A 25,710-nucleotide genomic window follows, 5' to 3' on the forward strand; every position below is an offset into this window, starting at 1 on the left:
ATATATTTTTCTCTATTTTTAATTCCACTCATGCATTTATTTAGCAAAAATACCAAAAGTACATTGAACCTCGCTTATATTTGTCATTGGATTTTCAAAAAAAAATACCTCCAAAAGGTTTTTTTTATGATCTAATAAAAAGCAATGGTAAAACAGACAGTGTGACTGGAATTAGCACATAATGTAAGGGTGTGAAATACAAATAAAATAAAAAGGATCTCTAATATATATATTTGCCGGCTTCTTTGCGAAGCCTGCGACGATATCTAAAGAAGTCGCCGTTTTAGACCAAATATCCGAATTCGATCGGATCCCTAACGGCCGCGAGATCGATCAAACGGACGGCTCCCATCCTCCCAGCAACAAGTCGCGCCCTTATTGGCAGAAGCCCGTAAACTCGTCTTTCCATTGGTCCACGTCATCCCGATGATGTGTTGTTCCCTCCGAAATGGACGTTGTGGATCCCACTATGACTTCTCTCCCTTCGCTCCCTATAAAGCGCAGTGCGATCACTCTCCTTCTCGCAATAAGCTGAGAGAGATCGAGAGAGGGATCGAAGAGAGAAGGAGGGAGAGAGAGAGAGCGCTTGGAGGAGAAGCCATGGATCGACCGATGCGAGCTCGCGGGTCCGCGATCTTGTTCGGACTCTTGCTTGCAGGTAGGTGGTGAACTGGCGATTCATAATCTATTCGAGTGCATTCTTGAGCCGATCCGGTTGTTTCGGATCGGACGGTTGCTATTGGTTGGTTGTTTTGGTGAATGTGATGATGCATGTAGTAGATCTATATTGGATTCTAGGTTTTGTTTATTTTCTCTAGATCGGCAGAGTTTTCGATCGATTTCCCGGTTTAGTGTTATGTCCCGACTCAGATTCCTTTATATTGGTTGACTAAATTCGGTCTATGTAGACCAGAAGTAATATTCGGTAGGTTTGTGCTTTATTTGCAATTATTCAGAGTAAGGAGTAAAGATGAGAAATGCCTTTCCATTTTGCGATATGTGAGTAAACTTCCTCTCTGTTTATGGAGTGTGGAAGTGATACTAAGAGTAGATTAATTTTGTTAAGTTATTTGATGCATTCTTTTATGCGTGCAAAAATGATTCTTTTTAGATTTTTGGGTTGTTATAGTTACTAAACGGTTGAAGTAAAATTGATCTTGCTAATTTTAGCCTTTAGTTGGTTTATTGCAGGATAACTAGTGGTTGGTTATTTATTAATTTATGATGTCTCCACTTTATTCTTGTTTACAAGGAAATAAAACCGCGAACTTTGAATTGTACCTTATTCCATGTATAACGTTTATTGCCTAGGACATGCTTTAACTATGATAAACTTATTGAATTTGTTCCTTACGTTCTTTTTAAGGCAGAGATCTGCTCACTGCTCACGCCCAATCATGGCATCCTTTGCATGATATACTAATTATACGTTTGATCTATTTACTTCATGTATTTAACCTATCAAGTGGAATATTCACTACCACATGCTAGTCTACACTAACTATGATGTAGAAGTTCCTTATTAGTTATGAATTTTTTTTCATACATGGTATTGAAGTTTTTGTAATCGGTGTTCTTTGCTTTTTGGGTTTGGAAAAAAGAAAGGTGTGTTCATTACTATATATTTTTACCTGCAGGATCATTGTTTGCATTTTCCATTGCAAAAGAGGAAGCGACCAAGCTTGGAACAGTAATTGGTATAGATCTTGGCACCACTTATTCATGCGTTGGTGTCTACAAGAATGGTCATGTGGAGATTATAGCTAATGACCAAGGAAACCGTATCACCCCGTCTTGGGTGGCGTTCACGGACAGTGAGAGACTGATCGGTGAGGCTGCAAAAAACCAGGCAGCTGTAAATGCTGAGAGGACCATTTTTGACGTCAAGCGTCTCATTGGAAGAAAGTAAGTCCAACTGTTAATATAACTCTTCATAATGTTCTAACTTTTATAGCCTTGCAACAATGTAGAATGGTAAATAATTCTTAAATTTCTTTCTCTCTAGGTTTGAGGACAAAGAGGTGCAGAAGGACATGAAGCTTTTCCCCTATAAGATTGTTAACAAGGATGGGAAACCCTATATCCAAGTAAAAATAAAGGATGGAGAGGTTAAGGTTTTCAGTCCGGAAGAAATTAGTGCGATGATTCTCACCAAAATGAAGGAGACAGCTGAGGCATTTCTTGGGAAGAAAATTAAGGATGCTGTTGTAACTGTCCCAGGTAAGAGAAATTATCAAGAAATTTACCCTTTTTTCTGTTATCATAATGCTCTCTTATCTCACTAATTTACACATTATCTTCTCTGCTTTCTGTCATATTCCAGCATACTTCAATGATGCTCAGAGACAAGCAACCAAGGATGCTGGTATTATAGCTGGTCTGAATGTTGCTAGAATTATTAATGAACCAACTGCAGCCGCTATTGCTTATGGTCTGGACAAGAAGGGTGGAGAGAAGAATATCCTTGTTTTTGACCTCGGTGGTGGAACTTTTGATGTCAGCGTCTTGACAATTGATAATGGAGTCTTTGAGGTCCTGGCAACCAATGGTGACACTCATCTTGGAGGTAGGATTCCTTTTCATAAGCAAATGAATCCATTAAAAGCAGCAATATTTCATTCCAATAACTGCTATATCACGAGTGGAGGATTTAAAATCTATGATCTTATTATGATTGTTTTTCAGGTGAGGACTTTGATCAGAGAATCATGGAGTACTTCATCAAGCTGATCAAGAAGAAGCATGGAAAGGACATTAGCAAGGACAACAGAGCTCTTGGGAAGCTCAGGAGAGAGTGCGAGCGTGCCAAGAGAGCCTTGAGTAACCAACACCAAGTCCGCGTGGAGATTGAATCTCTGTATGAAGGGCTGGATTTCTCAGAGCCACTGACTCGGGCCAGGTTTGAGGAGCTGAACAATGACCTTTTCCGGAAGACCATGGGACCTGTCAAGAAGGCCATGGAAGACGCTGGGTTGGAGAAGAACCAGATCGACGAAATCGTTCTCGTCGGTGGGAGCACCAGGATTCCCAAGGTTCAACAGCTTTTGAAGGACTATTTTGATGGCAAGGAACCCAACAAGGGAGTGAACCCAGATGAAGCAGTTGCATATGGTGCTGCTGTACAAGGAAGCATTCTGAGTGGAGAGGGTGGTGAAGAAACCAAAGGTACTATCATAACCTTGACAGTCTTTTACAGAAGTTAATTGATTAGGATTATCTACTTGAACTTTAGCATTAGAACTCACTTGTTCCTTCGACAAAATTTGGACACAGATATCCTTCTCTTGGATGTGGCACCTCTGACTCTGGGTATTGAGACTGTTGGCGGAGTGATGACAAAATTGATTCCAAGGAACACTGTGATCCCTACCAAGAAATCTCAAGTCTTCACCACCTACCAGGATCAGCAGACTACTGTCTCCATTCAGGTATAAACAATATTTATGCTGAAATTTCTTTTTATGTTGAACAATGCTGCTGATCACAATACCATGCCTGTACACCATTAAAGTTCGTGAATAGTAGATTCACTGGTCATGAGTGAGCAAACTAAGTTATTACAATTCTGTAGGTCTTTGAGGGTGAGAGGACTATGACAAAGGACTGCAGGCTGCTAGGGAAGTTTGATCTGTCTGGCATTCCACCTGCTCCAAGGTTCGCAATCATTCATTTCATATATCTTTTAAGACTTGAACTCCTCGACCTTTTAGTTCAACTAAATAATTCTTCAATGTGATCAAACAGAGGCACCCCTCAAATTGAAGTCACTTTTGAGGTTGATGCCAATGGTATCCTCAATGTCAAGGCGGAAGACAAAGGCACCGGCAAGTCCGAGAAGATCACCATCACCAATGAAAAGGGTCGCCTGAGCCAAGAAGAGATCGATCGCATGGTTAGGGAGGCAGAAGAGTTTGCGGAGGAGGACAAGAAGGTGAAGGAGAAGATCGATGCCCGCAACCAGTTGGAGACCTATGTGTACAACATGAAGAACACCATCAATGACAAGGACAAGCTCGCGGACAAGCTCGAGAGCGAAGAGAAGGAGAAGATAGAGGAGGCAACCAAGGAAGCACTGGAGTGGCTCGATGACAACCAGAACGCCGAGAAAGAGGACTATGAGGAGAAGCTAAAGGAGGTGGAGGCTGTGTGCAACCCCATCATTTCTGCTGTCTATCAAAGATCCGGCGGTGCACCGGAAGGCAGCTCGGAAGAAGGTGATGATGACTCGCATGATGAGCTTTAGATGATTAATACATTCCAATCATCTGATGGATGCCAGAGATGAGACATGAAGCACACATGGGGTGAGTCAAGAGGAAACAAGGGAGAGCATTGATTGATTACATGCAACCTCCTTACGCATGATTTAGTTTTAGGATTATGAATTTTTATTCTTATTTTTATTTTTGAAACCAATATATAGTATCCAATGTACTCTTGCCTTGTAGAGACGCCATTTTGATACAACATTGAAATTTGAAACTGATTTGAGTTCCAAAACATGCATCCTCTACTTTCCGGTTTCGTTTCTGCGAGTTATTGTGGGGATTGATGGGTTTTATTTTTTTAAAGGTATCTTTATCCCCGAATGTTTGTTTTTTATGCATTGAGCTCCTAATAGAGTGAATGCCAAATTTAAGAAAAGCCAGAGGCCGTCAAAGTACCTTACGTTGGTAGAATGTTTACAAATAGATCTTTCCGTTATCAAGCATTAAATATTTGAGTTATGCTATCTATTAGTTTGGGATTTAGAATTTAAAACATCCTACGTTTTAAAATAAAATAAATATTTGAGTTATGTTATTGTAAAAATAAATATAAAATTAAATTTTAAAACCAAGTGAAGAGTACTTTAAGACTTTTTATTATTTATTTCTAAAGTAATCAAATATTTTCTATTCCACGTGTTTTTGAGACATTAAATATAAGATGTAAAAGTCAGATAGTAAATATCCATAGGTGTGAACGATAAAAAAAAAATTAAAACATTCTGATAAGTTTCCCTTGAATAATAAACTGTTAAAAATCATACATCAAAGTAAAACATAATTCTCATACAGCTAGTCTATATGACAAGTGTTACGGCTTGAAAGCCAAATTCCTTTCAGTTACTTGAGATCAGAGTATGAGCAACAGCATTCTCCTCGTCATGAAAGCATTTTGACATAGAAGCTGAGAAGGTATATACATATGACGCAGATTCCTTAGCTTCCAGGCTTCCAGGAAAAATTATTCACTTATCTGGTGTCATAAAATTCCATTGCGATTCACAAAGATCGAGTGGCGAGTTCCCGTCATGATCCTTTGTAAGACGAGCAGCATGGTTTTTGACAAGCAACTCAGCAACCGCCTTCCGTTCACAAACAACAGCATAATGCAGCGGCGTTTGACCTTCATTGTCCTACAAGGACATATAAAGCAACGTTACTAGTCAGAAACAAAGTCAAAATTGACATAAAATTGATCAGGAGACAAAACCATGATGGAAAAACAGAAAACATGAAGGCTATAGGCATATACTGTCATTCTTCAATAGAAGCAACGCATTTATATTCTCCAATAGAAAAAACTAATCAACTTTCCATGGACACAAACAGCACAAACAAACAAAAGTTCAGCAGGCATTAATCGAGAGTTAGTCATCAAAATTGCGACTTCAGATACAAGTATACATTCTCTATTCACTTGGCAGCAGATGGATATGGCAAATTAGGTCCATCCACTCTCCTTGCCATCTATAAAGCCACTTTCTTTTATCATTGTCCCTCCCCTTACGAGAAAACCAAGGTAATATGCTATAGACAACACTAACTTATAGGTTCTTGTTCTATGAACCAAGTTAATGCATATACCTTGGCATTCACATCAGCATACTCATTAAGAAGAATTTCAACAGCATTAAGATGGCCTCGGTCTACAGCCCAATGCAAAGGAGTCCTTCCTTCACTATCTGCAAGAAGCACAAGACAAATCATGTAAAGAACAACTAATACAATAAAGGACTTCTAAGCTACTTTGAGACAAGGTCATGTTTAATCCTTTGTCTTTTATACATAGACAAACTGGATGATATGATAAGCAGGCAAAAATATTTTTCTGGAAGAAAAATATTGCGGTAGTAACATGGCTTATCATAAGTAAAGGTCTGTCCTGATAATATGGGTTTCTATAGGGCACAACTCAAAGATAAGGCTCCAAATGATTTTTTTTTTGGGGGGCAACGGCTATGAAACTAAATTAGACTTCTATCATTGCACAGTTCTTGCCCAGAGAAGAATCAGACAAGAGGAAATTGACATGAAAACACAAGGCCAGTTGGCAGCTGAATCATCTGGTTTCGTGACAGCAAAACAACTTGAAGGCAAACAGCAGCAGGTAGAATATATTAAGGCATATCTTTTGATCAGTAAAACAAGAACCCCTGAGAAAAAGCAAACCTCTCAAATTTACAGAAACACCATTGCTGATATACTTAAGTAAGTCGTTTCCAGCCCCTTCTCTTGCAGCAATGTGTATTGCATCTAAGGTTCTGAAAGAAACAACAAATTTTAAAACACTGATACTGCTAAAATCTGGAAATCAATACGCAGTGAAACAAGGGTGCTTACATAGGACTCCATCCTATCAACAAACTAACCTAAAAAAGCTCTTCCAAATGGAGATCAAAATGTAATTTGGGCATTGCATTTAGTTGCAAGGTTATTCCAAATCTTTAACATCCAATAGCAAGTTAAGTTTGTTTACATGTTACCTTTTAGTATAAAAGCAAATGAGAGAAGATTGCTGGACCAATATTGAAATGCTATAGAATTCCATCTTTTTATGGCAAGGATGTCTATTCTTATTCTTTATATCTCTGATAAGTACCATTAAATAATTCTAGCAAAACACTCTAGGAAAATGGACTTGGTTTTCGTGAAGAACCTTACAAATCATTCTCTGACTCTTCCTCGTGTATAAAACTGCTGAAAACAGGGCCCATTGTTCCTTTTGCAGTTGAACTAGAAGCAGCAGCATCTTCATCTTCCCTTTTCTAGTTGGTAATAAAGAATGAAAAGTCTACTCATAATAGAGAAAAGCAAAATATATGCAAAAAAGAAACGTTAAGAGGTAAGAACTCACAGTAGAGGAACCATATGCCCAGGAAGGGTATAGCTGATTTACGATAATAATGTACTTCTGCATAGCTTCTTCTGGAGGCATAACACCCAATCGCTGCCACGCATTCCTTGCAGAGAGAGATCACCAGGATAGAAAAGATATGAGCTTGAGTCACCTCGAGGAGAACAATGTGAAGTATTTGTGATGTAAATAACGAATAAAATTGGCCTCCAGGCATACATTTCGAACTAACAAAAATAGCATTCAGTCAGAGAAAACTATTGAAGCCGATATGAAAACTTAGGTTCAAAAACGATTTTAACGCAATTTCTTTTCCTGTTTTGGACCGGGATTATGATACCGAAATCCTAATTTCATCATCCAATATTTTAACACTCCCTTGTTAACCATAACTAAAGCAGACGCAGCAAAAAGAATGAAATCTCTAAAACAAATAAATTTTTTTGACTTTAATAAGTCTACCACTTGGCTCTCGCCGTGATCTTGAGCGCCGAAGGCTGCGGTGCCGTGCACGGCCCCTCGGTGGCAATCTTATATAGACCATAGAGCTCCAACTGCACCTCATTGGAAACCTTCGCCGACGCCCGGTCCGCCGCCGTGGCCGCCACGAACGTCGTCGCCGCGCTGAATTCCTCATCCAGATCTGTGCTCTCGATCCCCTCCCAGTCGCTCTCATCGCTCTCCTCCTCTCCCCCATCCACCGATCCCTTCATCCCCGGGTCTTTATCTTCCTCAACCCCGCGATCGTTCCTGGATCCAATCTCAGAGGCATCGGAGAGAAGCGTCTCCTGGCGGACGACCTTGAGGTTGTCCTCCTTGAAGGAGATGACGGTGGAGATGAGCTTCGCGACGAGGAAGGAGAAGACGAGGCCGATGAACACGGCCTGGCCGAGCTCTTGCCAGTCACCCATGGTGGAAACCCCAATGCCGAAAGGAATCAAGCAGTACCAGAGGAAAGTTCAAGATCTGGAAGTGGATTGGGGAGAAGGAGTCACAAACCCTAGTAGGAGATTTGGAAAAAGGAAAAGAAGCCAGAAGAGAGAGAGAGAGAGAGAGAGAGAGAGAGAGAGAGAGAGAGACGATGTGTTTAATCGCAAAAGTTTGTAATTACTAAAATATAGGGTACTAGTTGCAAATTTTCCTAAATTAAAAGCAAAATATCAGCATTCTGGAAACTTTTTTTATTATTATTATGAAAGGTGAAATTTATATTAAATTACTAAATTTGATTTTATAGGATTTCATTACCGTTAGTGAGCATGATTCATGCTAAAGGCTTTGGGAAAGTTTCTTAAGAGGCATATCCAAAGCCATCATTTCCACTAAAATAAGGTTAACCAATCTACCACTTTGTTAGCTTTCTGATATATATGTTTCAAAGAGGTACGATACAATAAATAAGATCATTCAAGATGGTGAGTATTTCCCTAGCAAAATATTAACCAACATCTACAAGTCTATTTCTACCTTCTCAAGAGTGTGGCCTTGCGTTCGAATCATAAGAAGTCATTTTTTTAGAGCTGTGGCTTCTGTTGCAAGGGTGGATTAGAAGCGCGCAACGACTGTCAATAATTATCGGGATAATTATACTAATAAGGGTGGGATAATTACACTAATATATTTTTAATTATTTCTCATTTTCAGGTGCACTAATTTATTTTGTTGGTCACATATTAACTCTCTAACTTTAAAAAACCTATAAAATACTCGCTCTTTATTTATTTTTTATAAAAAAAAAATACATGCAAGTGTCATAGTTAATTATAGAACTATTTTATTCTTATTGTAGAAGAAAATTAAATGTAAAATAATTATTTAATATTTCTTCTTAACACGGGGAGGTGGAAGATTTTGTATAGTTTAGAAACTTAGTGATTATTAAAAGAAATAAGAGGGTGCATATAGAAATATACAGTAGTTTAGGAGTTTTAGTGTAATTATTCCAACAAACATAACAAGGAATTCATCTAATTCTTTGTAATAAATGATACAAAGAATAGAATCATAAGATCCAATTCATTTGTGTCAAGAAAGTGATTCAGATCCAATTAATTTAGACCCTAATCCAAACACATTTAAGTGATGAACCATTAAATATGTCTCTGGCAGTAGAAATCGAAGTAGTACCTCATTAGATTTGCGCCTAAAAAATTGTTTCGTTAGATTTGGATGGATGTTTTAAGAACTAATCAAGTAGTAAGCATACATTTAATGGGGATTTGGGGAGGTTAACAAATCCCTTGATCTCCAAAAACATCTATAATTGTCATATAGTTTACTATCAAGGATTACCACCAAAAAGAAAAAAGATTACAAGCAGCAGCTTAACATCTAAATCATCATTTGATCTCTTCTTGTTCATGATTTCCTCCTCACGGGTTATATTTGCAGTTCTCGTAGCCTAACGAAGACAAGCAAATATAAACACCAAATTAGTCAGATGCTTATCTACACAAATTCGATTAAAATAAATCAAAGTATGGAGATGGATTGCTTTAAGCTTACTTGGGTCAATTGAGGTTATCATCCCCGTTTGTCCAAAATCACAGTCGAATGCATTCTGCCCAGAAGCTTGGAAGTAGGCATTCATGGCATAAGTTGCATGGGCTTGCACTGTCTCAGGAAAATAGCATTCACCTCCTGGTTGTATTGGGCTACAGTTGATCCCTTGCCCACAAACGTAGTCTAAGTTCTCCTGCAACGACATTACATCTGCGTTTGGCTTCGCAATGCACCAGTGCTTCACGTCGGCCGGGAGAGGGTTCATCGGATTCACCATCGAGCTCGCCGTGTTCTTGTCGGGGGCCTGCTCAATATTTTTGAATCAAGTGAGTTGATATCGAGAACTGACGAGTTATAGTGAAGTAGTGAAGACTTGAGACCTGAGTTCTTAGGAGACCAATGTCGTAGACAGGCAGCAAGTTAGTGTGGAACAGCCCAAAGTTCCTCTCTGACGAAGGGCCGGGCTTGAGATCCTCATTGAACAAAGAGAAGATGTATATGTCGAAAGTGCGGCCTGGCATGAGCGGCGTGCCGATGCCGGAGGCGGCATGGCGGATGAGGTTCTTGTTGTAGTCCCTTGCAAAGTCTATGTTCACGCCGACCTCCCATTCGTCTCCGACCGTCGGCCACCCGGTCTCGGATACGACGATGTCGATGTCGGCGAAGCCCAACCGCTTCATCGCGGAGTAGACCGCGTCGAGCTGCGCGTCTAGCATGTTCGAGTACGTCAGCCCGGTGTCTTTGTCCACCACCCCGGAGTTAATCCGGAAGAGGGCATAGTCAAGGGTGTCGACGGCGGAGCCAAAGAAAGGGTAAGCATTCACCATGAAGGGAGAGCCAGTAGCTCTTAGGAAGCTCAGCAATGGCTTAATAATCGCGACGTCGTAGCCGTCCCGGAATTTTCCTGCCGAAGGGGGAGTAGTGGAGGCGGAGAGGATGCCAAGGGAGTGAGGAGTGGAGACTTGAATCCTGTTTTGCAGAGAGACGCTTACGAGAGCAGTGTGGATGTTTTGCATGGCGGGAACAAGATTTTGAATTAGACTTCTATTGGCAGTTGAGATGACTTCATTGCCGACCAAGATCCGGGCTATGTTGGTGGCCGAGACATGAGGAATTACGTTGTCCCGGACCCAACGTTGTGCGAAAGCAAGGTCAGTGAGGTCCGGGATGAGGCGGTTGGCGACCGCCACGTCGACCGACAGTCCGGTATTGGCGAAGGCTTGCAACGTCCAGGGATCGGCGTCGAAGAGCTTGACGCGGTCGAAAATGGTGCTTTCGGAGAGGAATTGCGCGACTTGGGTTGGCGGCGGAAGATTCGTGGCGAGCTTGCCGTAGTTGATGCCAATGCCGGCTACCTCTGCGATTGAAATAAGAAGCTCTCAAACTGGCTTCAAAAGTTTAAGCAACATTGGCAAGGGGAAGAGTGGCACTAACATACCTTCTTTGATGATGATGATGAAGGAGACTAAGAAGAGAAGTGAGAGAGTAGAGATGGCTGTAGGCATGATGAATGTGAGCAACCAAGAGGAGGGAGAGCAGTTAATAGATTAGGGAGGAGTGCAGGAGGCATTGTGGAAGAGGGAAAGTTCTTCTGGCAGATGGATTCTTTTCTTTGCCTTGGGGATGATTTTGATGCTGCAAGATCTAAGTCCTTTTGGATACTGGAAGTACTTGCTTTGGCCACTTTAAATTCTTCCTTTCTTGACAAGCACTTCTAAATAGATCCATTGCCTCCCTCGATCCAAAGTTGTCAGAAGGAGCTGAAGTGAAATGGAAAACACAAAGTCTGCAGACAAAAAAACTATAGCTAGCCTTAAAATGGCAGAGCAAGCTTTTCCCTCCACCAATGAGAAATTGATAATAGCAATTGAGATTGCAAATGTCTATAAATGCATTCATGAGTCACTCATCACAAACGTTGATACCTGGAATTTCAATCAAATTAGTTTCGTAACCTGGGTAATTTGCCAACCACTTAGGAACACAACTATCTTATAGTTCCTGAGTAATAAAAAAGCTTTCTAATTTGTACAAGGCCACTGCTAGCCTACAAAGAATAGATTACAAAGAAAGGAAAAGGAAACCAACATAATTCAGCTTTTGAACTGATCTAAGTGCAAACGAATTTGATATTTTTTGCAAGTGACAGCTTAGAACATTTGTGTCTGTTCCAGCTGCAATGTGCATGTGGCTGCACAATAGCAGCTCTTTTAGAGGATCTGCCACTCATCTTCGCCAGTGTGGCTACCAATATCATTGTAGTTCTCCACACCAAAACTTTCACCAATTCCACTGTTGCTTGAGTCACCAATATTATCTGCCAGAGGATCTTGGTGGTATATTGGTTTTGCAGGCAGAAGAGACTGGGCAACAGTAAATAGCGGGGCTCCATTTGCCTTCTCTCCAAGCTCAGAAGCACGAGTGCAAAAATCTTCAAAATCACCTGGAATAATTAGAGAGAATCAAGTTCATGCAAAGTTTCTAACTAAACGGAACACCACTTACTATGGTGCCCATAATCCAGGAAGATGAATAAACCTTTATCGTGGCAGTAGAACCCAATGGCCAATGAAGGGTCTATCTGGTCTAGTGGCAGATGCCTCACGATGCTGGAAGATGCAAAGCAAACATAAATAATGATAACCAGTCCAATAAAGATGGAAACAATATGTCTAGCTACTCGTAGTTCAAGTTGCCTAAATTTATCCAAGATTACAAAAATGTACCTGCAGTGATACGAAGAGGTATCAGCCTCCAAGTTGTCCTGCTTAATATCAACTGCCTGTGATTGCAGATTAAATATAATATCAACTTTGTACATAAAGCACAGGTGATCATTGTAAAAGTTTACTTTATTATTTCAAACGAGCAAAGAAAGATGGCATACCATATAGGTTAATTATATCAGCAATCAGGCTGGTCAAGAGAGTCTCATATCCACTTTAGTTAATGAGTCTGGGAAAAACTTATTTTCACTTGGTTTAAATTAAATGAATACAAGGGTGAGGGAGACAGACAGAGGAGGAACTCCTCCACCTGCCATGCTAATGCCAATGAAGGCCGGTGCAATGTGCCAGCATGGGGTGTTTTGTGGCAGACATACATTTGTGCACATGCCAAATGATACCAAAATTAAGAAGCCAAAGACAAGTTTCAGCTGAATACAAACGATTTCAGCATACTTATAGTATATCAAGATATCAACGTCCTAGGAGACGACCAACTTCTAGAAGGACACAGGATTTGGCCTACATACAAGTAAAGGTAAATCTATTGGATAATCTGGCATAGGATTATAACTGCGAAAACTAGTGAATTTATAGAGACAACCCGTATCATAGGATGAATATTATACTGGTCCCAGCAGCTTCTGCCATCCATTTTAATATTTCTTCTTTCTATAAAGACTCTTAAGAGAATGAGCAACTACGGGAAGTACAATTAGCTAAATTAATTACAATGACATGGTTATATATAAAAATATGACAAAAGACAAATAGAGCAGATTAAATGATATACCAATTGGACTTCATGTGGATCCAGGTACAATGCTTTGTCATCATGTATGCCAACAATGTAAGTTGATGCCCCAGGTTTCCCACCTAAAATTCCCAGACTCTGGGGGAATGTGAATGTTTCCTTTAGAAATGGGATATACCTGACAGAATAATATAACAAAAGAAACATTAATGACAGCAGAGTGCAAAAAGGCAAAAAAAGTTCTACAAATCCTAGATCTACGTGAAATGGTGGGAGTTCAGTCATCATTTGTCTATTAGATTATGAAAGTAAGCCCTCAAAGGCACTTCATAGTAAGTGTTACTCGAATCCAACTTATGGAGTTATGATTGCACAAAAAGTGTAGAATCATATAAAAGTTTGAGTGTTTTTTTTTCTCCTTAAAAGAAATATAATTGATAGTACATAAATTAACAAAATTTTGAATCAGCTAAATTACCTTGGATTGACTTTGTCAAGTCCAAGAACCAGAGGAACTAACAAAAGAATGGGCGCCCAGCCTGATTGAACCTTGCTAAAATTAGAACAAAGTCTGGAAGCAACATCAAGACAAACAACAGGAGCTCCACCTCGTTCCCCATCCTCATCACCAGAAACAACATATAAAACCATAGGCAAGACTTCTTCTCCCTTGTCTTGGTCAACCTGATCCCTGTTTGTACGAATGAGGGTCTCCCAAGTCCGACACATGGCATAGGGACCCAACCATGATCCAACAGCCAAACCATAACCCTTTCCAGTATGAATCAGATTGTGAATTGAAAAGGCACAAGCTTCAGAATCACCAAAGAGATGTAAAATCTCAATGTACTTTGGATCATATGGCTGCATTTTAACACAGGACCACCATAAGTAACCATACATAGCAAACTAATGATATTCATCACCCAGTCATCCTCCGCAAGAAAACATAATTAGGTACTCATTTTTGCACTCAATAAGCCTCACCTTCTCCAAGGGCTTCCTCCAAGATCTTCCCAGATGATGGAAAAGCAATGCCTGTGATATTCATTAAGGAACAACATTCTTAAGTTTAGCAAGTTCATGCCTACTAATATATGTAACTAGCAGTAAAACAGGCACCTGGGCAACAATCATCTGACTGCTTCTGATCATGCAACCCCAGTTAACGTCACTAGTAAACTTCGAATCACCAATGGCGTTGAAACCTGAAAAAGATCCGTGCTTATAATTACATCACCCATTTTATTTTTCATCCCAACAGTTTGATGAAAATCAGATTCAGCAGACACTAACCTTTGCGGTAAGTAATCCAAATTCTTGATGAAAAATCTTCTAAAAATTCAGCATAACTATTAGAAGGATCACCTCCGCTGGATGACTCCTCTGGCGAGAATCTGTAACACTTCCCAAGAAGCCATATTTCACCAGTCAAGCTTAGAGCATCAGCCCTGCAAGTCCCTAGAAGACGCTCCTGGAGCCTCCTCATTGATCCACCACTCACAACCCTCTTTACAGCTGTTGTCCAGCCATAGTTTCTGGACTTTGCTACCTTTTTTTCACTAGAAAATGAGTCAGAGTGTGTCCCAAATATTGACAAAGTTGATGTGAGGACACTCGACAAGAGGGAAGCCTTCAAATGTTTTGAGCGACTATCCGTCTGTTCAGAATAAGAAGCTTCTGTCTCTCTTTCACCTGAATGAGATGATTGCCCTGCAGAAAATTTTGAATCCTCAGCTCTCTCAGGCAAGCTCATCATTACCTAGGAAAACATACAAATATGCCAACTCTTACATCACTAACAAGGTTTAAAACCAAAAGACTGGAGTCTGAATTAACTCTTCTAGAAAGTTAATGAAGCTGTTCTTGCAGCAATATCTCCAGATAAACTAAATAATATAAATGGCAGTAAAGCTCCAAAATTTGAGATCCACAGATCATTGGCAACATGATAGATCATACAAAAATTTATCTGGAAAATTCTTCTTCAAGATCCAAAAAAATTATACCCCCAGTAGTTGGTCTCACGCAATCAATCGGATAACATCTACAATCATTCACAGGGGAAAAATGCCCGAAATGTTAAGAGAAGCAAACTTCTCATAACTGACAGATTCAATACTTGTACTAGCTCTAAATTGCTATCTTCTCCAACAGTTCTATGATTCCTTAGAGTAAACAGCACAAGATAGGAAGAATTTGAAGCGTATGATGCTAAGAAAACCAAGATAAATTATACAAAATTTGACGGCGAACAAGATTGGAAAGGCAATAAGAGGAACTACCAGGGGAGAATCGACGATCCAATCGCGAGGGCTCTTAAGAGAAGTCTTCTCCGCCTCATGCTCGCGCAAAATCCATGGATGAGAGCGATCCCCAAGCTCAGTGCCCCAAAAGAGAAGCAAACTTGCTAGATCTTTCTGATCAGAGGAAGCGATCCAAGGAATCTCGAGATCTCTCTCCCTCTCTCTATAGAGAATTTAGAGATTGGGGGTCGGGGAGGGGGGAGGGGGGAGGGGTTGGGTTTGGTTACACGGAAGACAAACTTGGATCGGATCCTCTCCAACCTCTCTTGGATCCTTTTGCCACGCAATCGACGGTCCCCCTTTTGCCACGCGATCGACGAACGCTATTGGTTCGGATTCAAATCAAGGCGGTATGTATCCGCAGCCCGTAGACATACATATGTTTATAGTCCAAAATCCAACCTTTGCCCGCATACCATTCTAAAATATTTATATATATAGATAGATTTTTACATAAATGTTGGTATTAATTAAAATTCTTATTTTTTTACGCCCATATTCCTCAAATCTAATTCATGTAGAAATTTAATAAACTTAACTAAAAAAACGGCGCTTTCTCAAAAATAAAATTATATATATATATATAAATTTTTATTTTTCAGAATATATTTGCATACATTCTCTTCGCATATTTTAGAATGGCAAAATAAGCTCATAGATATTAATCGAATTTGGATTGAAATGGAGTCTTTGCTCCTTGTCAACATGTTGTGTGAAAATACAAAACTCCGATGGATAATAAGGACTATCACCGAAGACATCACTCTTCTATTAAAAGATACCAAGCATACAAAATTACTCATATTTTTCACGAGGTCAATCGTGCATCTGGTTGGCTTGCAAACCTGGGCCACTCTCAAAGCTATAGGTGCACCCGGGTGAGAATTTTTCCACCTAAGCTTTTACAATTCTATACCCCAGACCTTAAGAGGTTTTTTTGTAATTGTGGAAGGTAATCAATAAAAGTTTTATTCTCTATTATAAAAAAAAAGGAAACTTTGAACAGGGTATCAATATTTAAAAAAAACCTAACTTGGGATGTGATTAAGATTTACTTTTTTTATTTTTAACATAAGGTCATAGCCCTATTTTGTTGAAATTTAAAACAGTAAACTGGTTTAATATCCAATTAAACACTAGTTTTAAATAACATAGATTTATGACAACTTACTTAAATCAATTATTCTCTCTCCTCTCCTCTTTCATTCAACTATTTTACATTTATTAATACACTTTAATACTATTTTATCAATGAAAAAAAGACATCAATATGTGTAAACAGAAGGTTTTATCACCCTTTATTCTTAACATTTATTTTTGTTTGATTTGCACCAAAAACACCTAGATTTTTTATTTTGTCACTTAAGCCCACTTTATATTTTTATTGCATATTAAATAGAAACAATTATATTATACATTTAGTACAGTCTGACTTTCTAGTAAATTTATACTATTATGTGACTTTTTGCCTTGGAAAGATAAACGTTATAGTAAATAATTATGAATTATATAAAATAACTGTGAATTAGTTTAACTTTTTTTTTTAAATATACTATTATATCACTTTAATACTGGGCAGTAATAAGTATTTAATAATTAATACAGACTACAAATTACATAACTTAACTAAGATCTACACCAGTACAAACTAAAAACTAAGTAAATTAATTACAAAATTCATAAAATTATAAGTGTTCAATGACTGTGAATTACGTAATTAAATTATAGACTAAAAATAATAATTATTTAATAACTATGAATTATATAATAAAATTGTAAATTTCTAAAGTTTAATGACTAAGAATTACGTAACAAAGTTAACTTAAATATAACTACAAACTATCTCTGGATCATTAAATCTAAGATGTAGATCAATTGTTAAATTTCTATAATTATTTATTTATTTCTCTACTTTAAAAATATTCATATTTTTAATGTAAATTTAGAATAGATATTAGTGATGATAAAAATAAGTATCAAAAGTGGTAGGAAGACGAATTTTAGAAGTAAGAAAGAAAAAAGTTTAAGTTGAAAGAAAATAAAAATATTTTTTGACCATTAATTCTTATAATCGCTGGCTAGCTAGGTAGCTAATAATGGAAGCAGTCTAAGGTCTAAGTTACGTAATAAAAAGGATTCCTACTTTTAAGCAGCACTAACAAAGGAATAATCCAGAATAATCACTTTAATTAATTGGGATAAGGATATAAAGTGATCATATGAAATATTTTCCTTTAAATGTTTAAAGGTCAACTCTTACGATTCTTTCACGCCACCTCCTCCTAATTATAAACTGCTATTCTTTCGAAAAGGACTCCTAATCATAAACACGCCAACTTTAACGTTTTATTCACAAGCTACCATGGAAACAGATCGTCTAAAATGCTTGTTGCAGGACTTTAATACAGTCAATAATCTTTTTCATTTTATTATTAATGAGGCGGGTATATTTTTATCATTTAAGAATCACTAGATATGAGTCTAGACGATGGACCAATCTACTGCACCAAACTATAAACCGTCGAGATCTGCTCCAAGTTGTCGCGCTATCGATATGCTCCTCTGAGCCAACTATATTGCTGAGCCATTAATCTAGTTAAGTTGTTGAGGTAAACCATCAAATAATCTTCTCCGCAATACTTGTTTAAAGTTGGAGTTGATCTCATGACTTTATTAGTTATAGAAAAGAACATTTAGTATTTTTTTTATTATTCCAGAGTTCGAATGTTAGATATGAGTTTGATAAAGAGCCAACTCCTTTTAGATATAAAGACACTAAAGCCCCATCAAAACTGAGTCAATATATTAAGCGGCGTAGTTCAAACTTCAAGTCATATACATCGTCAAATTATTATTTCGAATTAGACGTCGTTGAGATATTACTCTAATCCCTCGTGCTACCAAGTTACTCCTTCAAACCAACCATACCGTCGAGCTATCAACCGAGCTAAATCATCGAGTCAAGTCATTAATCTAAGTTATTATCAAATAATTTTTTCATAATAATTATTTAAAATTAGAGTCACTCATGTGACCTTATTTAAAAAATACCTCACTCTCGGAACACAGTTATATTCCTATTCAATTTTTTTCTTTTTTTAATCATCGGTTGGTATTCAATATATATTTTTTTTCTTTTTTTTTTTAGTAAAAAGGTTGGTATTCAATATTCTCCATGGAAAAGGACGGCTGCGGCTGCGACCACTCCATTTTGCAGCAGATCATCTGCAGCCCGGATTGCAGGAGCAGCCGGCCGTTATCTGCCAAATCATCCAGAATAAAAGTTTTTAAGTAGCAAATTCTTTCTTTTTCAGAAAAAGAGAAAGTAGCAAATTCCTGCAGTATGAGACACAAACGATCTCTTTCCCACCGCCGGATCCACCCACACGCATACACACGAATTCCGTACTCTTTCTGACCTATGCAGTGATGAAATACAAAATTCCAAAATGCGTTGACAATAGGCTCTAGGGTTTTGAGATGTGCACTGAAAACCCTATTTTAAGTGAATTTTCCGGCTTATTCTACTAAAAGAAGCAGGATTCAAATAGATAAATCACTTAAATGTAGGAAGTCGTAGGGAAAACTTCCAAGCGTCATTACCTCCGTCGTTTATAACAACCATCACCTGACCAAACCTTTTAGAAAACCCCAACCCAAAATTCCCATGGCCAGCAGTAGCACCATAAACTCCCGTGACCCCGAGGTCGCCGAGATCGGCGCCGGTAAGCCCGAGAGGCCCACTTGGTCGCCGACTTTCATCTTCTCCAAAGCCCGCACGAACCTCGCGTTCCGCTCCAAATGGGCCGAGCTCAACGGCGCCATGGGCGACCTCGGCACCTACATCCCCATCGTCCTCGCCCTCGCCCTCTCCAAGTCCCTCGACCTCGGGACCACCCTCATCTTTACCGGCTTCTACAACGCCGTCACCGGCCTCCTCTACGGCGTCCCGATGCCCGTCCAGCCCATGAAGTCCATTGCCGCCGTCGCCATCTCCACCCCAACATTCGGCGTCCCGGAGATCATGGCCGCCGGGATCTGCACATCGGCAATCGTGTTCCTCCTGGGCGCCACCCGCCTCATGGAGCTCGCCTATTGGCTCATCCCTCTGCCCGTCGTTCGCGGGATCCAGCTGGCCCAGGGGCTCAACTTCGCCATGTCCGCCGTCAAGTACGTCAGATACGACCAGAATCTCGGAAAGGGCAAGTCTTTAGGCCAACGGCCGTGGACCGGGCTCGACGGGCTCATCTTGGCAATCGTAGCGGCGTGCTTTATAATCACCATTAGTGGCGCCGGTGACGAGGAATCCAATGACACGGCAACGACATCGCGGCGGCGGAGATGGAAGAGGGCGGTATCTTCCATCCCGTCAGCCGTGATCGTGTTCGTATTGGGCATAATTTTAGCTATAATCAGAAATCCGAGCGCGGTGAAGGAGTTAAGAGCCGGGCCGTCGCCTATCCACGTGGTGAAGATATCAAGACACGCATGGAAAGAGGGGTTCTTGAAAGGGGCGATCCCCCAGTTGCCCCTCACCATCCTCAACTCGGTCATCGCCGTCTGCAAGCTGTCCAAGGACTTGTTCCCCGACAAGACGGCGTCGGCGACGTCGGTGTCGCTCACCGTCGGCGCGATGAACCTCGTCGGCTGCTGGTTCGGCGCGATGCCCTGCTGCCACGGCGCCGGCGGCCTCGCCGGGCAGTACAAGTTCGGCGGGAGGAGCGGCACCTGCGTGGCGGCGCTCGGGGTGGCGAAGCTGACGCTTGGGCTGGTGCTCGGTGCGTCGATGCTTAGAGTGCTCATCGAGTTCCCCGTAGGATTGCTCGGAGTGCTGCTGCTCTTCGCGGGCGTTGAGCTCGCCATGGCGGCGAGGGACATGTCGTCGAAGGCGGAGGCGTTCGTTATGTTGGTCTGCGCCGCCGTGTCGCTGGTCGGGTCGAGCGCGGCGCTCGGATTCCTGAGCGGGATGGTTGCTCACGGGATTATTGAGCTGAGGAAGAGGGTGCTGTAATGAGAGCTTGACCTCGTTGTCTAACTGTGTGGATTTTGTAATAAAAGGATTGGATGAAACTTAGTTCAAGAAGTCTTGAACTGTGAATTGATCCTTAGTTTGTTGAATTATTGGGCAATTTGTGTCGCTTTTACAATCTAATTGTATTTGATTTCTTATTTACAATGATAAATTCTAATATGCACTGTATATGTTAATTATGTATCCTCCTTAGTAATAAAATTTAGATCGACTACAAACAAAATATGTATAAGTTAAATTAAGAGGTTAAATATAATTAAATTATAAAAGCTCGGTTAATTTTTCTGTGTGGATAGACCTTGTGAATTATAAAAAAATATTCTAACTCCATAATATCGTAGACGAAAAACATAAAATACCAAAACACTCTTATTACTTATGATTGCGGTGAATTTTTTTTTAAAATATAAGAGTAAATATATCATATAGCTACCTACAATATTTGCATAAGATAATTTTTTTATAAAAAATATAATGGAAACCTAATCTTAGGAATATTTAAATATAATTATCTGAAGGATATTGTGGAAAGAAAAATGACTTATCATATCTAAGTATACATTTATACACTCTTCGAAACATATTTATTTGCATGCATACTCTCCTAATCACTTTACAGGAGAGTATAGAAATATCATTAGCAGAGGAATACTTGAAAATTATTATAATAAAGATATTTTTATTTTTTATATTTAAAATTGTATAAATTTTAATAAGAATACTTCTATGCATGCCAAAGTAACCACCTTAGTCACGAACACTACTAAGGAAGCTGATTGTCTACAGCCATCGTTGCAGGAATTGCATGCAATCCAGAGATTTAACCCTCTCAACGCACCACTCCCCTGTTATGGAATGCCTGATCATGTCTCTCACCATGGATGGAATCAGAAGGACGTCTTCCAAAACGTGCGTGCATGAGGAACGCCCGGGACTGCGACCCGCGTTAAAACCATTCGACTCGTCCAGCGCCGGCATGGGCGGGGGAGTTTTATTTGCTTTATTTATTTCAAGAGGACAAGTCTCGATTTCAATCGAGAAGGGAGAAGGGAGAAGGGAGAAGGGAGAGGAGAGAGCGAGAGAGGAAGGAGGCGAGAAAGGATGGTGGAGGGGACGCTCGAGGTGCTTCTAGTGAGTGCCAAAGGCCTCGACGACGCCGATTTCCTCGGTAAGATCGAGTCCTTCCGCTCGTTTGTTGTTGCCCTAGTCAAGATTTGGCCGCAAATTGAGATTTTTCTCGTCTAGATTTAAGTAAATAACAAGGGAAACGAGAAATGGAGAAGGATTGGAAGTATATTACAGACTAATTAGAGTGAATTGTTTCATCTCTGATGCCTATTTATTTGTGTAATCGTTGAGCAGGTAAGATGGATCCTTATGCTATTCTGATATGTCGGACTCAGGAGCAAAAAAGCAATGTCAAATCAGGTAAGATTTCAGCAATTGTTTTTTGGTTGCAAAAATGACACCTTGAGCATTAACTTATTTTTCATTTAGAGTTAGCAAATTGAGTTTGTCAGTGGCATGAGATATTATGAGTTACTCTTCTTCTTGACTGATATAGGAGCAGGCAGTGATCCCGAATGGAATGAGAGCTTTAAATTCACTCTTTCTAATGATGTTGAGGAACTCACAATCAAGCTTATGGACAGTGATGCTGTTTCAGCTGATGATTTTGTCGGTGAAGCAAAGTGAGCATTTCTCGTGATTATTGAACTTTACATTCCTTAATAAATTTTGTAAAATTGCATGTTGAGTTTGATGCAATAGCTCACACAATGACTATGTTGATCTTGTACTTAGTTCAAGATGATGTTTAGTATTTTTCATATAATCTTAGGATTCCCTTGGAACCACTGTTTACTGAAGGCAGCATCCCTTCAACTGCTTACAATGTGGTGAAAGATCAGGAATTCCGCGGAGAAATCAGAGTCGCCCTCACCTTCACTCCCACGGTATTCTTCACAATCATTAGTGGCATCACGACATCATGAGTGTTATGCACTTGCAGTGAAAATTTTTGTTGTTGTAAAATAGAAAATAACTTTCTGACAAACAGAGCTGCTCTATTCCTTATTTCAGCTTATGCAGTTTACTTTCTGATGATCAGATAATGAGACACATTTTAGTGTTAGTCATGAAGTCAGATTTCATCTTGGGTTATTTTGAATTTTCTTTTTCTATACACAAAAAAAAAAAAATTCAAAAAAATTATGGTTCTCTAAGGGACATATTCTGAATCCTTAATGCTGACATACAAAAAGGTTCCTCATTTTGATGAACTCAGTTTGCTGCCACAACCTTTTTCTCATGTCATATGAGAAGAAGTTCTTACCTTTAGGACTAATCGCCAACAAAGTGACTACGCTTTGTGTTTCAGCACAAAACCTAGACAAGTTCGCGTCCTGCTACCTTAATCTATAAATCAAAGAATGATATTACTCTTGATGCTTCAGTCAAAAATCAAGTTAATTTATCATGAACTTCATATCATATTTTTCTCTTGCAGAAAAATTATGTGGGAGAGTGCTATGAAGAATGCAACTATGGCGGCTGGAATGAATCATCATGAACGAATCATTTATTTTCAATATTCAAGAATCTTTATGTTTGTATCCAACTGAATGGTTGTAGAATGGCCTTAAACTTCAAATGACTTCTGTTTGTAAATGGTGTCCGCATGATATCTACAATTGAACATGCTGATATTTGTATTCAATTGATGTACAACAATCTTCCTGCATTCTTAATGTTGTGAACTTGCTGGTTTTTGGTGCTTTTCTTGAATGACAATGTCAAATGATGGTTAACCTTTTAACAAAAATTCTATACGAGCATCCTCAGTCTCTATACATCCAAACAGACAAAAATTCTATATTTTTCCTCAAACTGTAGTCTTACAGATTGAAGAACTAACCAAATCACTTGGAAGTTTCAGATCTGAAATGCTTTAATTTTGGTAACTTTTGAGAACAAAATTCTCTAGCACCTTGCAGTTTGAGCCTCCAGAGATCTCCACTTCTCTTCAACTTAAGAAGAAGCAAAACAATTGCTAAATATCAATTTCTAGGATAGCTTAGTACACATGCAGAATATTAAGGGGCAAAGAAGAACTTGCATATGAGTTTATATATATAGGAAATATAAAAGAAGTAGCCCTTTATCTGGGTAAATATATTTACACCCCATTAGTGGCATTTTGAGCTGGGCCCAAATCATTGGAAGCCAAACTTGGTGGTTGTTGGTAAATCTTAATTAGAAATTTAGAATACTTATGAAGTAGTTCTTTTGTCTTTTGAATTAAGATTAACATTCTCATGTAATTTCCTATGAGAAAGATTCAAAAAAAATACTGACTAAAAGCTAGACATACCTCTCATATATATTTTGCTGCATTCACACAATTCACATAAGAACTGGTTACATTCCTACAAGTGCTATCATACATTATTCAGTCCATATAAAACTTAACTAAAGAGTATAAATACATTTGGGTCATTCGCCCGGAAAACCAAAATAATTTTCCATTTTTCAGATCACCCAGTTTTTGTTTCACTTTGCAGAACTAACCAAATCCAGTTATACATCGCCGTAACTACTATCGTCGTGCGATAATTCTGCAAAGTGAAACAAAAAATAGTGCAAATGACTCAAAATACACTTTGATACATACTTCTAGTATACACCATCTAAGAAACAACAACTTAAGAACACCTGCACTGTTACACACCCATATGCCACATAGCTAGTCTTCATCTGGAACAAATTAGTTGTGAAGAGGGTTTGGACCTTGAGGAACCATCCTAAAAGAAGCCCCATAAATCTGTTCAAATTCTTCATCACCTACTACTGCTTGAGATGGAGATATTCTTGAGACATGAACAGTACTGTATGTGGAAGGATGCTCACCTTTGTAGCTAGTAGTCTCCATCTCCTTCCTGATAATTCTCAGCCCATGGTTGCAGCTTGTTAACTGGCTTACAACAAAAAGTATCAGGAGGAAACAAGACATAGGTTGATACTTCATGGTGTGAGAGTTTAAGAGAGAGAGAGAGATTTGAGAAGGGAGAGAAAAGAAACAGTTTGGAATAAGCTGAGCAAGTGTGCAGGCAGGTGGAAGGGTATAAATAGGGGGGCATATCACTTTATTTTTTTTTTGTATTTTTATTATTTTTGGTGGTGAGAATTTACTGGGTGATGAGGTCTCTAACATTGCTTGTACTTTTCCCTCTGGTATCTTCTCTCATGGTAGAAATTTGAAGTCAAATAGGTGAAAGACTTTAAAGTGTTTCATAGTTGTATGACTGTCTGACAATCTTGCACCAAAGATATGTCCATTATTTTTTCTCCAAAGAGTGTTGATAACAGTGCACTTAGGTGTGAATAATCAAACAGAGAACCCTCCAAATAACTTAACTTGAGGATAAAATAATTATATATAATATTTCCCCTCCATGTTAGAGGAAAGAAAGAGAGATTACTTCATCACATACTAAATGCAGTTGAGGATAAAATCCAGTTGTCTGTTAATATTTATGCTCCCAAAATAAATTTAAAAAAGATACTAAATGCAGGTAGCTGGCAATGGGTTTGTGGAAGGAAAATTGATGGCAAATAGGTGTTGAATACACGCGGTGTTTGAATGGACCACCCATAAATAAATTAAAAGCTTCTTCTGTTAATTGCACATGCCAAGTGTACTAAATGATATCGCCATGGGAGGAGGACGCCATGGACGGCGAGAAGCAGGTGAGATCCCAAACCCCTGCTTTATAATTGGATGAGCATTTCATCAATGGGTGATGTTTGACATTCTTTCTTTCTTTCATGGAGAACTTATTCTGCTAACGTATCTTATCTTAGATTGTCTCAGCTAAATTTGTTTGTCTTCAAACTGAAGAACTACTAAAGTTCTCATTCAAAACTAACGATACAAATACCAAAAGAAATATATGATCTTTATCCAAAACTAACGATACAAATCTTCAAAATCTAATATAAAAAAGGATGATAATACTTTCATGATGTTTACCATGAAGAAGCTTTACAGTGATGTAGGATTGGGTTAGTTAAAAAAGTAGCCAAATCTATTGACATTGATATCTTTGGTGATTGGCCTAACAATTCCAGCATAAGAAGTCTCATAAGGATATAATATTAAAGGGAAAGGACCAACACCAACTTGGAAAAGAAACCTCCTCTCATTGAGAAGTTAACGTATGACAAGACGTGTGGGTTTTTTTTCTTCTCTTTCTTCTAACTATAAAG

The 25,710-nt window shown here is 39.0% G+C and overlaps 6 protein-coding genes and 1 long non-coding RNA gene across 9 annotated transcripts; 3 read left to right on the forward strand and 4 right to left on the reverse strand.

Annotated features, from left to right (window-relative positions):
• The first annotated feature begins 529 nt into the window (after positions 1–529).
• Positions 530–4,500, forward strand: LOC140771964 (luminal-binding protein 2). Its single transcript, XM_073113819.1, has 8 exons — positions 530–658; positions 1,638–1,905; positions 2,006–2,220; positions 2,324–2,566; positions 2,686–3,165; positions 3,274–3,428; positions 3,572–3,654; positions 3,745–4,500. Exons 1-8 carry the CDS (start codon positions 601–603, stop codon positions 4,241–4,243), a joined length of 2,001 nt encoding a protein of 666 aa, XP_072969920.1. The 5' UTR covers positions 530–600; the 3' UTR covers positions 4,244–4,500.
• Positions 4,501–4,969: 469 nt separating this feature from the next.
• LOC140776753 (acyl-CoA-binding domain-containing protein 1-like) lies at positions 4,970–8,180 on the reverse strand. Its single transcript, XM_073120596.1, has 6 exons — positions 7,585–8,180; positions 7,123–7,228; positions 6,930–7,033; positions 6,438–6,529; positions 5,853–5,950; positions 4,970–5,401 (listed from the first exon to the last, which is right to left on the reverse strand). Exons 1-6 carry the CDS (start codon positions 8,031–8,033, stop codon positions 5,234–5,236), a joined length of 1,017 nt encoding a protein of 338 aa, XP_072976697.1. The 5' UTR covers positions 8,034–8,180; the 3' UTR covers positions 4,970–5,233.
• Positions 8,181–9,266: 1,086 nt separating this feature from the next.
• Positions 9,267–11,440, reverse strand: LOC140774273 (glucan endo-1,3-beta-glucosidase-like). Its single transcript, XM_073117199.1, has 4 exons — positions 11,063–11,440; positions 10,005–10,981; positions 9,628–9,928; positions 9,267–9,523 (listed from the first exon to the last, which is right to left on the reverse strand). Exons 1-4 carry the CDS (start codon positions 11,127–11,129, stop codon positions 9,495–9,497), a joined length of 1,374 nt encoding a protein of 457 aa, XP_072973300.1. The 5' UTR covers positions 11,130–11,440; the 3' UTR covers positions 9,267–9,494.
• Positions 11,441–11,533: 93 nt separating this feature from the next.
• LOC140774259 (cysteine protease ATG4B-like) lies at positions 11,534–15,603 on the reverse strand. Of its 2 annotated transcripts, none has more exons than XM_073117189.1 (9): positions 15,390–15,603; positions 14,401–14,817; positions 14,227–14,312; positions 14,092–14,142; positions 13,583–13,968; positions 13,144–13,282; positions 12,351–12,406; positions 12,163–12,233; positions 11,534–12,067 (listed from the first exon to the last, which is right to left on the reverse strand). In XM_073117189.1, exons 2-9 carry the CDS (start codon positions 14,591–14,593, stop codon positions 11,835–11,837), a joined length of 1,215 nt encoding a protein of 404 aa, XP_072973290.1. In that variant the 5' UTR covers positions 14,594–14,817; positions 15,390–15,603; the 3' UTR covers positions 11,534–11,834. The 2 variants fall into 2 exon arrangements, with proteins under 2 accessions (XP_072973290.1, XP_072973282.1); XM_073117181.1 differs by having other exon boundaries at positions 14,401–14,866.
• Positions 15,604–18,952: 3,349 nt separating this feature from the next.
• On the forward strand, positions 18,953–20,576 carry LOC140772332 (molybdate transporter 1). Its single transcript, XM_073114358.1, has one exon. It carries the CDS (start codon positions 19,078–19,080, stop codon positions 20,419–20,421), a length of 1,344 nt encoding a protein of 447 aa, XP_072970459.1. The 5' UTR covers positions 18,953–19,077; the 3' UTR covers positions 20,422–20,576.
• Positions 20,577–21,513: 937 nt separating this feature from the next.
• On the forward strand, positions 21,514–23,206 carry LOC140775697 (elicitor-responsive protein 3-like). 2 transcript variants are annotated; one of them, XM_073119105.1, is made up of 5 exons: positions 21,514–21,610; positions 21,805–21,870; positions 22,007–22,133; positions 22,283–22,397; positions 22,952–23,206. In XM_073119105.1, exons 1-5 carry the CDS (start codon positions 21,544–21,546, stop codon positions 23,012–23,014), a joined length of 438 nt encoding a protein of 145 aa, XP_072975206.1. In that variant the 5' UTR covers positions 21,514–21,543; the 3' UTR covers positions 23,015–23,206. The 2 variants fall into 2 exon arrangements, with proteins under 2 accessions (XP_072975206.1, XP_072975213.1); XM_073119112.1 differs by lacking the exon at positions 22,283–22,397.
• Positions 23,207–23,825: 619 nt separating this feature from the next.
• Positions 23,826–24,490, reverse strand: LOC140775274 (uncharacterized). Its single transcript, XR_012106725.1, has 2 exons — positions 24,352–24,490; positions 23,826–24,245 (listed from the first exon to the last, which is right to left on the reverse strand). It is a non-coding gene; the product is annotated as an uncharacterized lncRNA (long non-coding RNA).
• Between the last annotated feature and the right edge of the window lie 1,220 nt (positions 24,491–25,710).

This window comes from Typha angustifolia, chromosome 2 (genome assembly GCF_048772165.1).
Source record: "Typha angustifolia cultivar Huaian chromosome 2, ASM4877216v1, whole genome shotgun sequence".
Lineage (NCBI taxonomy): Eukaryota > Viridiplantae > Streptophyta > Magnoliopsida > Poales > Typhaceae > Typha > Typha angustifolia.